General features: G+C 38.0%; 1 protein-coding gene across 5 annotated transcripts in view; it reads left to right on the top strand.

The window, feature by feature from the left end:
* KIAA0586 (KIAA0586 ortholog) overlaps positions 1 to 20,760 on the top strand; it is a 65,644-nt gene that overhangs the window by 29,174 nt on the left and 15,710 nt on the right. For 3 of the 5 annotated variants that reach the window (XM_014959955.1, XM_014959952.1, XM_014959950.1), the window contains 8 exons: positions 1,400 to 1,559; positions 2,117 to 2,342; positions 2,852 to 3,093; positions 3,602 to 3,672; positions 4,252 to 4,386; positions 5,695 to 5,875; positions 8,929 to 9,065; positions 13,198 to 13,285. In XM_014959955.1, coding sequence (XP_014815441.1) covers positions 1,400 to 1,559; positions 2,117 to 2,342; positions 2,852 to 3,093; positions 3,602 to 3,672; positions 4,252 to 4,386; positions 5,695 to 5,875; positions 8,929 to 9,065; positions 13,198 to 13,285 — 1,240 coding nt within the window. The remainder of the gene's footprint in view (positions 1 to 1,399; positions 1,560 to 2,116; positions 2,343 to 2,851; positions 3,094 to 3,601; positions 3,673 to 4,251; positions 4,387 to 5,694; positions 5,876 to 8,928; positions 9,066 to 13,197; positions 13,286 to 20,760) is intronic. The other 2 variants (XM_014959954.1, XM_014959951.1) reach the window with 1 other exon arrangement.

Here is a 20,760-nt window from a genome sequence, read left to right as displayed (position 1 = left end):
CTTCAAGAGATTAGTTTTGTCCTTTTTGACCTTCGTTTGATTTGGCTGAAAAAGCAATAGTCTGTATGTATACCATTTTTCGACTTTTGCTGATGAACAGCACTTTTATGTTTTCCCATTTAGGTTGGTCTTGACCATAGCTAACGCTAATATGCTGATAGGCATTTTTTTAATATTAATGTAGTATGGAAGGTGGGGTTTCCTCAGTGCCTTATACTATAGTAGTGATACTCTCCTGCTTTTATTGGAATCTCAGGTAGCTAATTTTTTTTTTTTTCAGCCTTTCCACGTTTGTGGCTAATAGTTATCCTTTGGATAACCTGTATGTTCATAAGGTTTTTTCTTCTCCTTTTTCCATTTCTGCTCAGCTTGTAGCAGAAGTACTTGACTATGTAGTTATGCGTTCTTAATCTACCTCTTCTTAATGTGAAGTTTCCTGTGTTGAACTTCAGCTGCCCAGTTACCGAGTTCTTTGGTGGTCATGGAGTCACACAGTTGTGTGTGAACTGCCAAATGTGTTAGCATCTTCCACTTCCCATAAGAGTTTTTAGCCTGGATGCTTTCCTTTAGCCCCATTACCTTTTCTTTGTGAAATGTCAGAGAACAGGGATGGAAAAAACCTGGAAAGGTTGATAATATTCCTCCATAGCAGGCTGAACTTCATCATATCTGCTTGTCAGATTTATCTCCATCTCTGTCAGTTTTAAGGAACATCACAACTGTGTTTGAGCTTATTTTAGTGCTTTACTGTCTTGGCTATTACTTTGTCTGTAATCTTCTTTTTAGCTGAGTCTCTTACCATGAAATTGTCATACTGACTCAATTTTATCCATGTTATAAATATTTTCTTGCTTAACATTGTATCAAATGCTTTATTAAAACTAATATAATCATATTATTCATATTTAGACTGGACATTAGGAAGCATTTCTTTACCAAGAGGGTTGTCAAATACTGGAACAGGTTTACTGGAGAGGTGGTCGATGCCCCAAATCTGTCAGAGTTTGAGGCATGTGGACAATGCCCTTAGCAATATGCTTTAACTTTTGGTCAGGCAGTTGGACTGGATGATTGTTGTAAGCCCCTTCCAACTGAAATTATTCTATTCCATTCTATTATATTCATAATGATTTCCAATTGTAATAATTCTAATGCATACTTTACGTTTGGTTTTTTTAATTTATATTGCTATTGTTAAATTTATATCATTTAGCCTGATGCAACTTCATGTTTAGATGGAGGAGTTAGATCCATGAAGCATGTATCTAAGCAACAACTGTTCCTTTTCTGTGATAATGTGCCTTTCTATTTCTTCCTCAGCTGTCTCTGGGGATACTTGGAAGATAGGAATTCTGCACTGAGATAATAAATAACTGTAGTTACAATTTTTTTTCCTCAGGAGTCTCGTGTGCCTACTCCATTGCCAACACCCCAGGCCACACCACCACAAACACCACCTTCAGAAAAAGAATTGCCTCCAGTCAAAACTCCAGAGTCTTCTCTGTCTCTTACAGAAATGAGTGGGGATGTTCATGAACATGAAAAAATTAAAGAAACAGGTAGTGAAGATAATCGTTGATGTTTAGAAGTAGCAAATATGCTTTAATCTACTGCCTTTAATTTTTTTCTACAAAGACTTATTATCTCTCAGGACAAAAATTCTTGAGGCTGTAAATCAAGTGGAAACTCATTTAATACAAAAATTATGGGCTAATTCATGTAAAAAGCAAACATCATCTATTTGGTAACAGTTCTATTTTCAGACTTAATGCACATTTCTATGGTCTCTGTGATTTCAACCCTTCCGCGCTTTTTCACATCAGAAACAAACCTGTCTTTTGCTCCTTCCTGTGTTCTTAATCTGCAAATAAAGCAGCTAATATTTTAAAATGCAGAGCAGTCTCCCTTATTAAAGGAAGTAAGCAATTGAAGTTTTATTCTAGCTCCTTCAGATGCCAACAGTGTACTTAGAAGAAACTGGTCTTAATCTAGTCTTTTCTTCATAACTATCAAAAGATATCACAAACAGTACAAGTGCTTAGTGGACTGACTATCTCTGTCTGAGATGTACTTCCCTCTTTCCTTTCTGATCTGAAATTTGGCTTCACATGTGCAGGAGTTGAGATTCCGGCTGTCACTAACCGTGTAGGCACACCTGTGGTTACGCCTCTCAATACGCCTCCTAGAATAACCACACCAAGCCCTCCTGCCTCAGAATGGGTCTCCAAAGCTGCAGAAGTGGAAAGTCCAAAGCCTACAAACCCATTGGATGATGCAGAAGTTCCTCTGGAAGAAGAGAAACCCAGTCCTCTAACTGAAGAACCATTCTGTCCTAAGCCTGTGTGAGTTGAACAGGTTTTTTCATTTATTAAAAAACCAAATGCATTATTTCTAGATACAGCCTCAAAATGCAGTAGATAAATGATTAATGTGTATATTATGAGGCATTGAGATAAGCGAGGATTATTTTTTTTTAATTGCTTCACTTATATGTTGGGGAAAAATGTGAAATCAGGACCTTTCTCAGAATTTATTGGTCTTTATTGATTGTCCTGTTGAGCAGTGTAGTTAGTAAACTGGTATCGTTACACCTACCAGTAACAAATGTAGCGACAATGAAATATTGTACTATTAGCATGATATTTTTTCTAATACCTTAGTGGGAATACATTATATTTTTTTAGTTATATGTAGAAATTAATTGAGAATGTTATTTAACCACGTTGATTCTTGGACTATTCTGTAAAGTCCTGTCCTTTCATTTGAAAAAATGCTCACAAATTAATTTCAGTATTAAGACTTTAGTTCAATGTGTTTTGATGTATTCATGGTGCGTATTGTTACATTACAGTGAGATTTCAGTGGCTAATGATGAAGAACCAGAGGCCTTGATTTTCCCACCTCAGCAGTTGTCAGCGAGGTCCTTCGAATCGCTTCCTTGCCATCTCCAGGTTCCAACACCTGTGCCTACAGTTAGTTCTGGGCAGTCCTCACAGGAGAGCAGCCTTACCCTCACAGAAACAGAAGCTGCAGACAGACCCATCTCGGAAGGGGAGGTACTTTTCAGCTATGGACAGATCCTGGCTGCAAGAGGTAATTAACTAGACAGATTTGTGGAAATTAGAATTTGGATTAATGTTTTTTTTCTGTATAAACTTCTCTTCCAGTCTACTGAAGTTACATTTCACACATTTGCTGATAGAACTGTGAACATTAACCTGGTCCTTAAGTTCTGGTTCACGGTTTTTGGATTTCAGAGACCTCATTGCTCTTTTTCTTGTCTCCAAACAAAATGCTTCTCCTTACTAATGAAAAATATTAAATCTTTTCTTTTGCCATAACATTAACTTGTAAAATAATTGGAACTGTGTTGCACAAGTACCTTGTGGTACGAAGTCCTAAGTTTTTGTTGAAAGCAAAGTATAAGGGCAATTTTCTTGCAAGCTGAAAATATGTCTTTATAATATACCTCTGGTAGTAGGAGTTTCCAACTTTACTAAAGCACTGTGCTGCAATTGTTAAAATAATGTGGACTTGGCTTTCTTTTGTATATCTTGCATGTTTTTTAGTATTTGTAACTTAAAATATTTTTCCGTGTTAGCAGAAGGAGGACTGTCTCTTCCAAACCTTGCTGAGAGCTTAATGAGTACTTTACAAGATGCCAATGAAATGGTAAGGAAATGTTTCACAAGGAAACTGAGTTAGTGTGGTGTTCTACCTTGAGCATCTTGATAAATTGGAGGTGCTTTAAGCATTTGGTTTATAAACTTTTTAAATTTATGCTTTTAAACTGTACACTTAGAAAGAATGTTAGAATTTCAGAGTTCCAAAGGAAAAAAACACATTATACAAAGCAATTTATATATTTCTTTTTAAGCTGAATTATTTATATATTTCCATGGATGAGAGAGAGCTAATAAGCTTTTTCATCTCTTCATTGTGTTTAGTTTTATGACATCTTAAACAGAATAGAATATTGTTAATGCTCTGAGATGTCTCTAGGTATTGCAGTCTTGTATATCAGATAAAGACTGTGCATGTCTGTGGGTAAAAGGAGAAAACAGTGGATCAGTTTGCTTACTTTTAAATTCCTAGATTTTTATGACACAAGTTCTCAATGTGGAAACTTGTAACAACTTCTTTTATAAAAGAAAAAAGCTTAATTGTGAACTTAAGTATGAAAGATTCAAGTTCCTACAAAAAAATAGTTTTTAGATCATGTATTATGTGCCTTTTGCTTCCTTATTTTAGGATTATGATCCTCCCAGTGAAGGGCAAGTAGTGAGAAGACTGGATAAAGGCTATCACAGGGATCCTGTCTTGACTCTTTTAGCCAAATTAAATCAAGCACCTGTTGCTGCAAAAGAAGGAATGTACCATTTGGAGGTAACTCACAGTCCTTTTCCTTCCATTGCAGTAGTTTTGAAGTGATACTTTCTCCCTCAAAATATTTCAAGCTATCCTTGCTGTTTAGAACAGGTTCATACACTTCATTCCCTGCTGGAGGTGATCACACTTCTGTTACCTATGTTCTCATGTAAAACTTTTAGAAACACCAAAGGTTAAGTGTTATAAACAAGTTAGCTGTACAGAGTATGACATGTATCTAGTTCTCAAGGTGTGTATGTGACTGTTCCAGTGTACCACATTTGTCTTGTAGTTTGCACTTGGTGTCTGTTCTAACTGGCATAGCTGGACTGACACTGCCCTGTGCAGTCGCAGGGCTGTGATCTCATTGCAATTCCAGAGACATGGGGAGATAGCTCACATGACTGGAATGCTGCCACGGACAGCTATGTACTTTTTAGGAAAGACAGGCCAGGCGGGGCGAGGTGGTGCAGTTTCTCCATGTGCAAGAGAGCAGCTGGAATGTATCAAGCTCTGCCTAGGTATGGATGAAGGACGTGTTAAGAGCTTATGGGTAAGAATTAAGGGGTGGACCAATATGAGAGACACTGTTGTGGGTGTTTAGTACAGACCACCAGATCAGGAAGAGGAAGATGAGTCCTTCTACAGACAGCCTCACAATCACAGCCCCTGTTCTCATGAGGGACTTCAACCATGCTGATATTTGCTGGGAAGGCAACACAGCCAGGCACACACGGTCCAGGAGGTTTCTGCGAGTCCTACTCCCCACGCTGTTCCTGACACAGGCCAGGATGCTGGTGGCCTTCTTGGCCACCTGGGCACACTGTTGGCTCATATTCATTATAAAGTTCATATGTGTATTCAACCTCTTTTCATGTATAGAAGCACATTGTTTCTTCTCTGCAACTTGAAAGTCAGAACCATCCCTGTTTTACTTGCCATCCAAATCTAAGTAAAAATGGAATTTTTTTATCTGACGTATTATACAACAGACAGTCAATAGCTTTTAGATGCTTCCAATGTTACAAGGTCAGGTAGTCAACAATGGCCATATGCGTAACATTGAAGAATTCATGTGCTAAAAATATACCTTAGGTTCCGCTCGTGTTGGGATACCACTAACAAAATAAATGATGTTCTTCGGCTGTAAGTGATTCTTTCCTGTCCAGTACTGATAAACGTAGGCCTTGCTTTCAAATCCAGTTAGATGGTAGTCTCTTAAGTTCCAGTTTACTTATTCATTGCTAAGGTAACAATGCCTGGTTTTGGAAGAAAAACATTGGTGTTTTTTTGTTCCTGCTCTTCTGATGTTGCTGTTCTATGTAGGATTCTGATGATAGTGTTGGGGAGCTCAGTGAAGGTCAAAGACCAAGGCTGACCAGAGCAGCAGAGAGAATCCTAATGGAACATTCAGTTTATATGGACCATCCAACGGCTCGGACTTCTCAGAACAGGCCACACCAGGGTTTCCGTTCTCCATCACCAGGGCAGCTTGCCCAAATTGGAGGTACAATTACACTGTTAATTGTTTCTCTGAGGTACTTCTGTGCATTCTGAGGTTTTTTCTATAACAGTATCTGAAATAATTTCAGAATGTTCAAAATCCAGTATTATAAATTTACAGGCAATTGCTGCAATGAAAAAGATTAGCATTCCTATTCTGAGAACTGGATTTAGTTCAAACTGTGTCTTCAATCTTCCTTCTCTGTAATATTCTACAATTTTAACAAAAATCATGCCTATAAAAAAGTTGACTTGTAAAGTGTGTATTTTATTCTTTTAAGTCAAATTCAGTTCTCAAAAGCACTTAGTTTGACCATTCTTCAAATCAGTTTCCATAGGACAGTTATTAACACGGCAGTTGAAGCTACTTCTCTCTGTCCCCTTATACAGCACTCCTCCTCAGTGTTTTTATGACTCCATCAAGGTGATACTGTAATGTCTCATAATTGGTAATGTATTTTAGCTTCATATGTTCCTATAATAATATGGAAATACTTTTTTTTTTTTTTTTTCCCAAATGGGTAGCTGAGGCACACAGGTAACGGCTACTACAAAGTAATGCAGGGATAAGTTGCTGTGGCAAAGCAATGAAATTAATTTCTTTCTTTTCAGTTGAAACTAGTGCTGTAACCAATGGCCCATTGTTCCTCTCCCTTCTTATCCTAGTTTCTCTATTGTTATCTGAAAATGTTCTTCTATACTGGCTTAATTAAACTGCTGCGAGAATGTAGAAACTCTTCATTTTGTTGACTGTGGCTTCAAATATGAATAAACTGAAATAATTATTAAGCTAGTACAACACAAATGTGGTTGCACTGATTCATCAAAATTGGTGTGAACTAAAGTGATCAAACAACCGGTTTTCTGTCCTTCTAGTTTTCACATTGATGAGTTTGACAAGAGAAGCATATCTCACATTATCAACCCTTGACCAGTAGGAAGTGGACCGAAATTGAATGTGTTCAATGTGTGGCAAAAATAATCTCTGACGAATGAGAGTATTTGCTTAGTTTTGAACTGATGCATGTGTGAGTGAGCTGGTCATGCAGAGACTAATCTTTTTAAGATAGCTGTTACCTAACATTTTGGACCAGCTGTACCACTGTTGGCCTTGACAGTATGTTTTGGTACATTATATATTACCAAACTTCTACTTGAAAGTAGTTTGTTGAATGTTGTTTGGAGATTGGTTACATGAGGCTCCCTGGCATAAGGCATATCATCAAGTTGCTTGTTTAACACTGTGTTGTTAGAAGACAGTCAGCATTAAGAACACTGTGACGTAGGAATAAATTAGTGATCTAGATCAGTCTGCAGTAAGACTAATGTTGCTCGGGATCATGTATAGTTAGAAGATGCACATTAATGAGAGAACCTGTCTATTAGGGATATTTCATTCTTACCCAGACTGTCCATAGCTGTAGCTGGCATAACATGTTTGTATCCCTTCTATATTTATTTTTAATATTTATTTAATTTAATTTGGGGTGCCCTTAGTTTGTCCTGTGAATATCTAACACTTTTCAAAACCAGCTCCTGCATGTGATGATGGTTTAGAAGCAGTGTGTTTCTGTAGTATTTTATTGTCAACTCTGTAAATCTTGTAGTATTGTTTCTGTTGTAGTATTTTTTTAGAGGTGGTAAATGCCCTGGACTAACTACCATAGGGGAATGCCCTGTACTTTTACATTGTCTGTAATAATCCCAGACTGATTTCTGTTGCATTCTGATAATTTTTAACTTAGCTTCCCTCCTTCCCCACCTCTGAACGCACAGCACAGTATTCATTGATATTGCTAAGGAAAGAACATTGTATAAAAGCTAGGATCTACTTTCAAGACAAGAGTATTTTTGTATCCGGGAGGAACAGAAAATCTTGTTTCCAGCTCCCTTTGATAGCAAAGTCAACACTGAATGCAAAACAATGTGTTCTGGGTGAAATGATCTGTGATTGTTTCCGCTCTTCTTCCAAATCTTTTGTATCTGTCCACTGGTATGTGAGATTGCATGTCCTTTAGTCTGTTGCAAGTCAGGACTAGGGACTGATAGCCACAACAGTTACAATGCAGGTCCACCATTTTAATTGAGAATTATTTTGGGGGGTAAAATTAAATAATTATACCAAAGGGTGTAAAAATTCATATATTTCAGGGTATATATCTCTGTATATATAACCTTGCAGTGGATACTCAGTTTCTCTGTTGGAATGAGTCAGACACAAATATGTTTCTAAGAATTCTGGAGACTGGGTGTCTATGGGTATTTTCAGTTTTGTGACCAGTTTTTATTCGTATTATGGAAACATGATGTCTATTTGTAGGATGGAGAAGGTGTTGCTTATGTAGCTATATAACAGCATCCTGATGATCAGTCTTTCATTTATGAATCCTGTTTTCAGTTCTTAAAGTTATGGATACAAAAACCAACATGCAAATGAAATGTGACACATGTAGTCTTAAAGTGGACAATAATTATAGTTAATTAAGCAATAATTTTAGTCATTTAGACATATTTAGTCATTCATCCTATGGCTCTGTATGATAGTAGAAGGACAACATTTTTAATAAAGATGCTTTACACACTTTCAGGCTGCAAAAGCATGATGAATGCTGGATTATATAGTAAATTATCCCTTTAAAAAAAGACTCTATACAGGTTTCTTTTGCATTCCCAGAACAGTGAAACATTTTCATGAAGAAGCCTTTCCAATCTCTTTCCAGTACACGTGATAAAGCTCATTAAGCATTTAATGGTATGATGAATGATACAGCTCTGAAGCTATCATAAATGCTTGCCACGTTAGAAACCTATGGATGACAAAACTGATATGTTTTTTTCAGTTTCAACAGACATGCATTTCTTATTTCTTTTTTCCCCACCAGAACAATTTAAGGGATATACAATAAACCATGTAAGGAGGAAATAATTCTCTTCAACATTGCATGTCCCATTGTTGAATCCTGAAACACTTCACATCCTGCCATATGAGTTGCTGAAGCAATAAATTCCAGGTCTCATCAAGGAATTTTTTTCTCTTTGTTTTTCCTCTCTCAACAGAAATTCTTGGAGATGCAGATACAAGTCTTGGTCCAATGCTTATGGCTGAACTGGAATCACAACCAGTTTCAGATCCTGTTCTGCAAACAGCCCAGCTAAGCTGCAGAGTGACATCTCTCTCAGAGGATCTGTCCCAGGTAAATTCAAAGGATCTTTTCTGTGACTGTGCAAACTGAGACCTAGGAAAATAAATTTTCCTGTTTTGCTATGCTGACTGACATCACAGAAGTAGCCCATTTAAAGTGACACATTCAGCTGAGAAACTGAAGTAAAAAATACATGTATGTAATAAAAATGATTGTTTTTACTATGGTGGAATCCTTACAATCCTTTCTGTTAGGGTCAGAGGTTCTCTATTACCTTTTCTGCACTTCCTCACACATTCACTCATCTCATGGGATCTGATACTATTTATACTCAGTAGAGATGGGGCACGCCACTGTTGTAGGGGCACAGTGCTTCAAATACAGAATAACATGATAGATATATGGGAGAGGAAGTAGAAAGATTTGGCCTCACCAGTTGTAACCCACTGGCTACATTTCTGAAATTCAACATTTCAGAAGCTTCAGTTGTCCTCGTGGGGTGGGGTTAGAAAGGCAGTAATGATGATGTACCTCAGAATATTTGAAGGCAGAGGAAGATCCTACTGATCTCTGTTTGAAATCTATAGAGTTAATCTTCTGCTGCTTAATAGTATGTGCTGTTACCTAGAGATGATGGTTTACTCACTAATTAAAGATAAATTCAAATAGCAGTGTTTTGCCTTCCCTGAAATGAAACTGTATCGACTATGTACAAAGCAAGAAGACTAATCTATTTAGGAGCAAAACTAGGCTTTTCTTGGTGTTTGCCGAGAGGATGGAGAAAACACACTGTATTTCAGATAGTGTCCAGCTGGGCCTTGCTTCTGGTAGAGCTTTGTTCTGATTTAACTGGGAATTATCCTCCTGGATGTTAGGGTTTGTTACGGCAAAGCTTGGATGGTTTCTGTAATCTGCCTGTGCAGGATCCTCATTTCGGAGAGGTTGTGAGCGGTTGTATGGAGCTGTAATATACATACCACTTGTTTGCTCCCTGGCATGGATGTGTGAATCAGATTCTGAACCAACAGAAAGAGTGTTGTCTTTCATGTAGGGAAGGAGCAAATGCCTTCTTTTAGTCATGAAGAGTGAAGTCTGTGTGGTCACTCACTTGAAAACAAATGGCCTGTCTTACAGGAATTTTCTTATCTACCCAAATTCTTTGGCTGCTCCTCCATTTCTGGCATTAGATTTTTGTGAGATTTATATATTCTTTTAGCCACTGTTAGACTGAGTGCCAGACCGAATGGATCTTGTGTTTGACCTCTTCTGTCCATTCTTGTTCAACAATATGGGAATTAACTGTTATTTGTGCCCACTTTGCCCCTGTATTCTTAGTTATAAAAGCAAGAGATGACTAAGAGAAAGCTGGGCTTTTTTTGTCCATTCTAGATAAATCATTTTGATCATGGCAGGGACATGAGCACTGAAAGTCATATTTGTGTGGCTAAACATTTCAAAGAAGGTAAATCTAAATAGTTTGAAATCCCAAATGCATTGTTAAAATCTTAGAAAATCAATTAGTTGCAAAATATTTTCATATCATACTTACATAAGTATGAATGTTTTTATACAAATAACATTTTTTAAGTGGGCTTGTCACTTTGGTATTCTCATTAGCTTTCATTTTCAGTGTTCAAAAGACATGTTTTTTAATCTGCCAGGAATGCATAATTGTAGTTTATGAATCTATGTGTTATCTTAACTTCTGAACCTCAATTCAGTTTAAACTGGTTTTGGGGGGGGTTGTCTTACTAAAAATCCAAAACAAAACTTAAAAAAACACTTCAAATGGACTCCTGAGCATACTGTTATGCTGCTTCCATTTAATGTTCTGTAACTTTAGTGGCCTTCAATCACATTTCCATTTCACATGAGACCTTCCCAATTTTAGAAAACCATCTCAACTCTTTCTTGTCTTGTCAGCTTCTGTCATGGTTTTGGCCGTATTGGCCAATCAGAATGACAGATGGCCCCTTCTTCCCCCCTCTTCAAAGAGAGGAGAGGAAGACATAAAGAGGCTTATGTGTTTAGAAAAAGAACTAAACTACTTTAATGAAAATATAAAAAAAAATAATGAAATAATAAATAATAGGAAGAAAAATAATTTTTAAAAAGAAAAAAAAAGGTATCCAGTATATAAAAAACCATATCAAGCTCCCAGGATGGCGATCAGGTCACGAGCAGGCACAGGGAAAAGTCTCAGACTGGACTCAGTGATGGACAGGAGTTGGATTCCAGATCTGGAGTCAGGAATACTCGGATTGAGATCAAAGGCAGACGAACAGACAGGGTCCTCCTCAGACCTTGGCCATTGAAGAAAGAGAGCTGACCCCTTGATCCCTCTGTTTTTATACTGACTGTGATGCAGACGGGATGGAATACCCTGTTGGTCAGTTTTGGGTCACTTGTCCTGTCTGCTCCTCCCCACAGGTGGGACCCCTCTACACTTTTCCGCTTCTGACCCTCCAATGGGGCAAATTACCTGACCTTATTCTTATAGCAATAAGTATAAGCAAGAGCCTCTCCACATGCCATTCCTTGGTATAATCAGGTCTTATCACTGTGAGATTGAACAGTTTCTGCACAATATGCTGTTAATTACAGAGTTTAGTCAGTTAGAAGCATCCCAGCTAAAAAGTAAAATTGCTGAACAGAAAATTGGTTCTGTTGTACCTCAAACCAGGACAGCTTTAAACAAAGAGAGTTGGTCAACATCACAGTGTGTAGAAGTACTGGAGTTAGTGCTAATGGTAACTGGTGTAGCCATGCACGTAGCGCCTTGTGAAGATGCCAGTTTGATCTCAGATGCATGCATATTCACTTTTGTCAGCTTAAGCTCAGTGCTGTGCTGGTGAGGTTGTGTTGGTACTAAATGACATGCTATATGTTAGTGTAGGCTTTGTTCACTGGCAAGTGTAAACAAGTCCATTCAACCTCAACCCTTGAGGAGAATACCGGGACTGAATGGCTTATCATTTTGCTCCTTCTGATGTTTGCAACGCTGGCTTAAATGGTTGTTAAGTATGTGACAAGCAGTATCATTACTGATGAGATTCCCATTATCATAGGAGACACTTGTTAGCTGAAAGAAATGGGAAGCCCTGGTTGTGTAGTTGGAACCATGCTTATTGCTTCCCAGATGTAAAAATTTTCTTATTTTTGTTTGTATTTTGGCTGCTTATTTCACTTGCAGCTTCTCTCATGGAACTGAAGTGTACTTTCTTCTTTTTTAGCTTTTGTTGAGCAAAGTACCACTGGTATTTTGTCATCAGGTTTTCAAGAGAGTATCTGTGTCATGCTTCTCAGGGTATATAATTCTCACAGAAGTCATATAGCAATTCTGTCCATAGCTTCCAAATGCTGTGGGATATGCAAACATTTATGATCTTTCTCATGTTCCTCCTTTAAGAATCATCACCAAAAATCTTACGTTAATCTGTAGGATCAACAGAATAACTGATGAAATCAAATTTATTTGTTATAGAGAATGCTTAAGTCTCCTAGGTCCTCTGTGCCTCTGTGTTTTGCATGTTTCAAGTTTCCTGTCTACACGTACTGGAATGTCCTTGGGCCACAATTCTTGTTCCAGTTAACACATAAGACAACAAGCGTATTTGACAAATACAATGTCCCCCTTTTTAACATGCAGAGTGTTTGTTGCTTCTAAGAAGCTGTTTTCCCATAGGCATTGTTGCAGACCTAGATCCTGAAGAGCATTTCAGGAAGAGTGGAAAATGATTTTTAAAACATAGTCAAGGAAATAAAATTTATACTTGACATGGGTTTTCCAACCTCCATGCAGAAACTTTTGTTTTTCTTTTTGCTTTTTACTTAGGAGGATAATACCTCTGGAGAAATCCTAGGTATTGAAGAAAGCCAGATAAATCTTGTATTCTTTCTACTACATGCTTTGATTAGAAATGGAGAATCTTGTGTGCCTTCAGGTCTAAGTGGCACTTTGCCATACCTCCTGCTCCCAGGATGTTTGTCTAGAGGAAATAGAATTGCAATAGGCTAATTCAGATCTGAATTCTTTAGAAGTCAAAAGGAAGGAGAGCAAGTGTATATCCTTTAATGAATCTTTAAAAACCTCTTTGGATGTTTCTTGAAGCTCCACATAATTTTACTGAACTTTTACATCAAAAGTCAGATCTGTAATATGATTTTAATGTATGATATATAGGAGGAAAACCAAGGAGCTGTACAAGTTGAGACTGTGAGACCCCGAGTTATTCATGTGAAAAGGAAGTCTGAAGAGACGCAACAAGAAGGTAAATCAATGTCAATAACCAAACATAGTTCTTTCACTCAACTTTTAAATGTTGTTGTATACTGATTTTTAAGTTTTGTTTTCATTACAACCAAATCCCAAAATTTCCAAACATTTATATGTAACATGTATAAATCTGTGTACATAGTTAAGATATTGTTGGGGTGCACTGAAAGGATTGGTAATGTATCTGTATGCAACTCATCAGAATCCTTGCAATTACATATTTATTTACATTTTTAATTGCCAAGAGCATTGCAACGTGCAAATTATATAGTCAACTGAATCTTAATTGCTTTATAGAATGCTGCTCAGCAAACAAAATATTCATAATGTTGTGACAAACATATATGAACAAAATATTCATAATGTGCAGTGGCTCATACATTTGAGAAAATGCAGGGGGTACTAGAGGAGAACTGAAAGATGATACAAAGTTAAGATCATGCAAATCCCAGGCACAAATGCAGGTTGGGTGGAGAATGGATTGAGAGCAGCCCTGAGGAGAAGGACTTGTAGGTGTTGATGGATGAGAAGCTCAACATGACCCGGCAGTGCGCACTGGCAGCCCAGAAAGCCAACCCCATCCTGAGCTGCATCAAGAGAAGTGTGGCCAGCAGGTCGAGGGAGGTGATTCTACCCCTCTACTTTGCTCTCACGAGACCCCACCTGGAGTACTGTGTCCAACTCTGGAGTCCTCAGCACAGAAGGGACATGGACCTGTTGGAACAGGTCCAGCAGAGAGCCATGAAGATGCTCAGAGGGCTGGGGCACCTCTTCTGTGAAGACAGGCTGAGAGAGCTGGGGTTGTTCAGCCTGGAGAAGAGAAGGCTCCGGGGAGACCTTATAGCAGCCTTCCAGTACCTGAAAGGGGCTACAGGAGAGACAGGGAGGGACTCTTTGTCAGGGAATGTAGCGATGGGATGAGGGGTAATGGTTTTAAACTGAAAGAGGGGAGATTTACAGTAGATATTAGGAAGAAATTCTTTGCTGTGAGGGTGGTGAGACACTGGAACAGGTTGCCCAGAGAAGCTGTGGCTGCCCCATCCCTGGAGGGGTTCAAGGCCAGGCTGGATGGGGCTTTGAGCAACCTGGTCTGGTGGGAGGTGTCCCTGCCCAGGGGATGATCTTTGTGGTCCTTTCCAACCCAAAGCATTCTACGGTTTCTGATTGTACGAAATGTGAAAAAAAAATTAGAGCTTTTAAATGTTAAATGGCCTGGTTTGTGATGGCCTTCAAGCTAGTACGTGACAGGTAGTGATTTTCTTTTGTGAAGGACACTATTATTTATGCATAGCGATGCTGTTTTTGGAGATTCTTAACAGTGTTTGTTAAAAGTGTTAAGGATATTGCATGAGAAGGAGATAATATATTTTGTTTATTGTTCAAGTCAGTGTTGAAATAACATAAACTGTGCATATTACTGCCATATTTACTTGTTTTAGCAGATAATAAGTTTGTGGAGGTGATAGAGTGAGATATGGAGCAGTTTTAATCTTACATGATAAGGCAAGGAATCTAAAAACCTGCATGTCTACAACATGTGCAATTGTAATTGCTCCACCCTAGTATAGACAAATTATTCCTTCAAGCCCTTTTAAAAATAATTCTTTGAATTTCTTCCATTTATTTTTTTAAAAACATCTAATCAAAGTATAATTCTGATGAACTTATTTTTCTTCAACTACAGTGGTAAGAAAAGCTCTAGGCTAATGTTCTTGGTCATGGGACTTGGAAACTAATTTCATAACTGTGGTTTACATATGAATAAAGTTATTAATAATTTAAAATTTAGCTTCTATGGACAAAGTGGAAAAGCTTAAAGAATTGAAGTAGCACACTGTAGCGCATGTATATGCTTTTTTGTAGGGACAATTATTAAAATGTGCTTTTAAAGTGGGTAAATAAAGAATTTATTAAAAAAAATGGGGGTTAACTCTCTTATTTAACATTAGTGGAAAATATTGCAATGATTTTTTTCTAATAGGAAGAACGGTATTTTTTCCTCTGGTGTTCAGAAATTCCAGATTGCCTAAGGAAAGTGAATACTCAACTTGAGTATGACCTCCAAATCAACAAAAAGGAAATCATGTGCCTTGCAGGATCAAATCATTCCCAACTTTTTAAAGCAATTTTCCTTAATAGAGGATGTAGGAATCTTTCTTCTTCTTCCTCAACACTTCATATTAAGCATCAGAGAGAAGGCAGAAAGGGGCGATATCCTCTTAACACTTTGTCATGCTTTTACACCACAAGTTTTTCTCAAAGTGTTAACAAAACAGCACTTCCAGCCTCTGTGGTTGGGTGAGGTGTTACGGATGGATACGGAGTAAAATATTTTTTTTTACCAAATCTCTTGTTTTCTGGAATATTTATCTTAAAAAAAAAAAAAAAAAAAAAAAAAAAGTGCCTGTACTGCAATACAAGGTTTGGGCACAGTGTGACTGTGTGTCAGATGAAAATATTTGACCACAAGATGGCAGTAGTCAATTTTCTTTAAGAGGAGAAAAAAAATTGTGATTTATATACCGGGATAATTTAAGTCTCATTCAAAGTACACATATTTAATGACCTAATAAAAATCTAGAGCATTTGCAAATGGAAACAACTGTCTGTCAGTTTTAACCACAAGGTCTTGTCTTTGTAAGCTTCACTACTGCAAACTTAATCGGTCAAAAAGTTGAGGGTAGGAATTAATAAGAATCATTTGAAAGAAAAATGAAAACTTGTAACATGATAAGTATACATGGGTTTAAGTAAATAAAACGTTTTTAAATTGAGCACATCTGTTACTATAAATTCAAAGTACCCTATAAAAAAAACTTTTTGTCAAACAGTTGCCTTTACTGAGATAGCAAGGGACAATGTGAATTTGCCTGAAAATGTAAAAGCGTTTCAGAGGCAGGATCATTTAGGTGCTTTTTTTCAGAGTTTAAAGGGTAAGTGGTTGTGTTGGTATTAGAACTTAGAAAATCTGTAGCCCTAAAATGAAGTGTGAATTCAGGATGTTGGGAGAGAAGGAAAATTGTTTTGGACTTAGAGTTAGATGTAAAAAAAGCCTTTTTTTGTTGAATTGATAAATACATGACAAGATTTGATTCATCTTCTGCCTGTGGTCATAAATATATATATATGATAGAGCTTTCTTTTGTTGTTGAAAAAAATTTTGTGGTCTACAGTGACCATGTGTTTTTACTAAAAGAAAGTTGATTGATGTTTTCTAATGAAAGTTGAAGTTCGGTAGGATTGTTACAATATCATGCCTGAAAGGGTAATGTCTTCTGAAAGTTACAACTGAAAATAAAGCTTGAATGTATTATTAATTGAAATGTGTGCCTTCTCTAGACATAGTGGAGACAGTGGTTTGAAAACATATATTTGTAGTGTATAATATGCATGCATATATATTTTTGCCTTTATAATACCCTTTAATCTTTGTACCATTCTTTCATATATTTTCATAGGCCTAATATGATAATAATTGTTGCGGTTGGTGAATGCACATATTTCCAGAATACAAGCATTTTCAGGCTTACACTAACATGATTCAGAATTTTTGAATTAAAATGAAAGAACAGGTGGCAATTCTTGGCTGCAGAGCATTTTTAAACTTTAATATAAGCAGCTCAGAACCAGAAGGTAGATGTATTTTCACTTAATTATTTTTCTACAGCAAAGACTCACAAAATGTGACCTAAAAAACACAACTTCATGACAGTAATTCCTTTTTATCTCCAGCTAGTGAATTGTATTCAGGCAGCGGAGAGTATATGGGAAAGTAACATTGCAGCACTAAGCAATTGGCTTTGTTGCCACAGAGAGATTGCACGGTTTCTTGTGGGAGGAGATGATCTGTGCAATAAATGAATAAGGAGGGCAAGAAGCCCTTAAAACAAGCTGCATAAAAAAAAATAAAGCTTCCAGAGTCCCTGTTTGGTACCGAAAACAGGCTAGTTCTGTGTTAACATTGACATTATGCCGTATTAAAAACTGTAATATTGAAAATATGGATAGAGTTGAATATTTCTTTGCTGCTCTTCTTCAGCCAGCCATTGCTCTGAATTAGATTTTGGATTATTTTTAATTAAAGCTATTGTGGCATGAGGCAAATCTCTTAACAGATGCTTCAAGTAAGGAAGATGATTAGGATAAGGCTGAAGGCCTTTTTTCTTGGAACTGTTTTGGTCAAACTATTAAAAACTATTTCTCCTTAATATCCTATTTCTTTCTCTTGGACTGAATTTTACTAAAGGATTTTGCTAAAGACTGTTCATACCACCCTGAAACTAGCAGCTAGTGAAGCAAACTGGAGCTATTGTTTCACACTGCAGACAGTGCCACCACAGCCTGAGAGGTAGGAATAGTTTGCGTAGCCTCCCTTGGTCCTTGAATTTGACTAATTTCTAAGAAAATATCTTGGAAATTTTAGTAATTATATCAATTAGCTATAATTATGGCATTTTAAAGTAAATGTCCTGTTAGAGCTTCATGTAAGTTTTTCAGTTTTTCTTCAGAGCTCTTATTTCTGGTGTATTTTGAGTCTGGTTTTCCTGTACAGTTACCTCCCTGTGCTGTCGGATGGCTCACTGACATAATTCAGTTAATATATTTTACATTTGGGCAAGTCAGGAAATGCAAAGCTGCATTTGCCACAGAAACGCTCTCTCTTCTGTAAGTGGTCAGTAGCTTTTAGGTGCTCCAAGTGGTTTAGAACACCAGTTCTCAAAGAGTTTTCGTTTGCTTTTCCTGTACCTGTCACCATAGCAGTTACACACCAGCCCTTGCATTAAGGTCCATGCATCTGAGTAATAATGAATTTTATATATTATCCCTGCATAAAATCATCTGTAGCCACAGATGAGAGTTTCTAGTTTGGACTACAGTCAGTCAGAATTTAGCTGTGTCACCATACATTTGGAACAGGAGTTTTGAATTTCTTGGCTTTTGTAAATGTTACTGTATATCTGTATATGACAAAATTAAGCCTGGTATTTCACTCATACATGGGGGTTGTAATGTGCAAATAATGAGGGACCAGTCCTTTTTTCATATTGGTGAGTTGAACCTGCTCTGTGGTACCGCTGCATAAATCATCCAGTGTACGTTCTGGAGTTTCTATGTCCTTTTTGCCTCAAAAATGGTACCCAGGATGGGTGCCTGCTGAGCATCAGCTGTCTGTATCGCATCACACAGGCACCAAGGGCTCTGAGGAACTTCTCTTAAATATATCTTAATAATGTAAAGGAGTCTACTTCTAAGTTTATTAGAATTTATTTTAAAAATTTCGATTCATAATTGCATTTGCTTTTCAAACAATTCTGACTACCTGCCTGGAACCGAAGCAGTCCAGACTGCCAGTTCTGCTAAGCTCCATGCTGTACCACTGTGTCATCCCTACAGTGCAGATTTCATAGAATCATTTAGGTTGGAAAAGACCCTTAAGATCATCGAGTCCAACTGTAAACCTGCTGCCAACTCCACCACTAAACCATGTCCCCGTTTCATGATTCTAAGTGTCTACACATCTTTGAAATACCTTCAGGGATGGTAACTCCACCACTGCCCTGGGCAGCCTGTTTCAATGCTTGACAGCCCTTTTGGTGAAGAAATTTTTGCTAATGTCCATTCTAAACCACCTGTAGTACAACTTGAGGCTGTTTCCTCTTGTACTATTGCCTGTTACTTGAGAGAAGAGACTGACCCACCCCTCACTCCAACCTCCTTTCAGGTAGCCATATAGAGCAATAACCCTCAGTCTCCTTTTCTCCAGGCAGAACATCCCCAGCTCCCTCAGCTGGTCCTTAAGCGTAAGACTTATTGAGACCCTTCACCAGGTTTGTTGCCCTGCTTTGGACACGCTCCAGCACCTCATATATCTGTCTTATAGTGAGGAGTCCAAAACTGAACACAGTATTTGAGTTGGGGCCTCACCAGTGCTGAGTGGAGGGTGATGATCAGTTCTTTAGTCCTGCTGGCCACACCATTTCTGATACAAGGCAGTGTGCTGTTGGTCATCTTGGCCACCTGGGCACACTGCTGGCTCATATTCAGCTGGCTGTTGACCAACACCCCCAGGTCCTTTTCTGCCAGGTAGCTCCAGCCACTCTGCCCCAAGCCTGTAGCGTCCATGGGGTTGATGTTGACCCGAGTGCAGGACCCAGCACTTGGCCTTGTTGAACCTCATATAATTGGCCTCAGCCTGTTGATCCAGATCCCTCTGTAGAGCCTTTCTACACCCCATATTTCTCCACGCTTTTCTGTTTATTCCTTTTTTGCTGGTTAGGGGCAAGGGTTGAGGGTTTGGTTGGTTTGGGAGTTGTGGGGTTTTTTGTAGCTTGTGTCTCTAGTGGCCAGGCATATTCTAAGCTTATTAGAATTCTAATTCTCCTCATTAAGAGGAGAGTATATCTTGCTGCTACATATCCACTATATCCACTAGAGCTGGAATATACTAGCTAAGAGTCCTAAATTGCTGTTTCCAGATTGGCAGTCTATCTTTGATCTTTCACTAGTTCCAGTTTGCAGTTGTATAAATCCATCTAATGTCAGCCTGTCTAGGGTCCAAGCATGTATGTGATGCTTTTTCTTGTGTGTAAGATTCTCATATGGTGCTGAATCAGCTGGAGTTGCTGTGCATTGCAAGTACAGAATGGTCTTGGTAGCAATTACTGAATACAGTCTCATATCTCCTGGATGCTAACATGCTCCTCACCGGTTTGGCACAATTGTTGTGCCAAAGCAGTCTTTCTCACAGCCTGTGTAGGATTCGTAAACGTGGCAGGATCTGACTGAAGCAGCTTTGTATTGAGTATTATGATTTGTATGCACTTTTACAAACTTACAGTAATTGCTGTGGCCTTCATTGTAAAGAGCAAAAAATAAACACACACAGTAAACCCCTAAATGGGCACTGATCCCACTGGCACTGATCTTTAGTAACTCTGAATAAAAGCAGATGGTAGCAAGCTGACTAGGCTGACCTGCTTTAGCCTTTCATGCAAATGTTGCTTATATAAATGGGGGACACACACACAAAATTAATAGGCTTGGGCAAGCCACCTAAGGACAGAGACTCCCCATGTACTTAATGCTTACATCAGCCCAAGGGCTGTTTCAAGTTAGCTGTTCTCTGGAGGGAGATGTTTCTCACAAATTAGTGGTTCCACAGCCCTGAGCCCATGGTTTAATAAGAAAGAACTGATGTGCATCTAGAAAGTGAGTGGGCTTAGCTGTTCCGTGGCCTGTGTGTTGTGGTAGATCATGGAAAATGATCAGAATAGTCTCTCCTGAACCTGCTACTCATTTATATACATATAATTGAGTCTGAAATCCCTTTGCACATCATCTTCTGTCATAATGTAAAGAGGCATTAGATTTTTATGGTCTTGTATTATTTTAATTCACGTGCCTGTTCGTTAGCAGTGATGGCAAATGAATTTAAATTGAGATTCCTAGTTGTTATAAATGGTGTGCCTC

The sequence above is a fragment of the Calidris pugnax genome, unplaced genomic scaffold (genome assembly GCF_001431845.1).
Source record: "Calidris pugnax isolate Ruff unplaced genomic scaffold, ASM143184v1 scaffold435, whole genome shotgun sequence".
In the NCBI taxonomy this organism is placed as follows: Eukaryota; Metazoa; Chordata; class Aves; order Charadriiformes; family Scolopacidae; genus Calidris; species Calidris pugnax.
The sequence above is the reverse complement of the archived record's forward strand: the minus strand, read 5'-3'. Positions and strand labels throughout refer to the sequence as shown.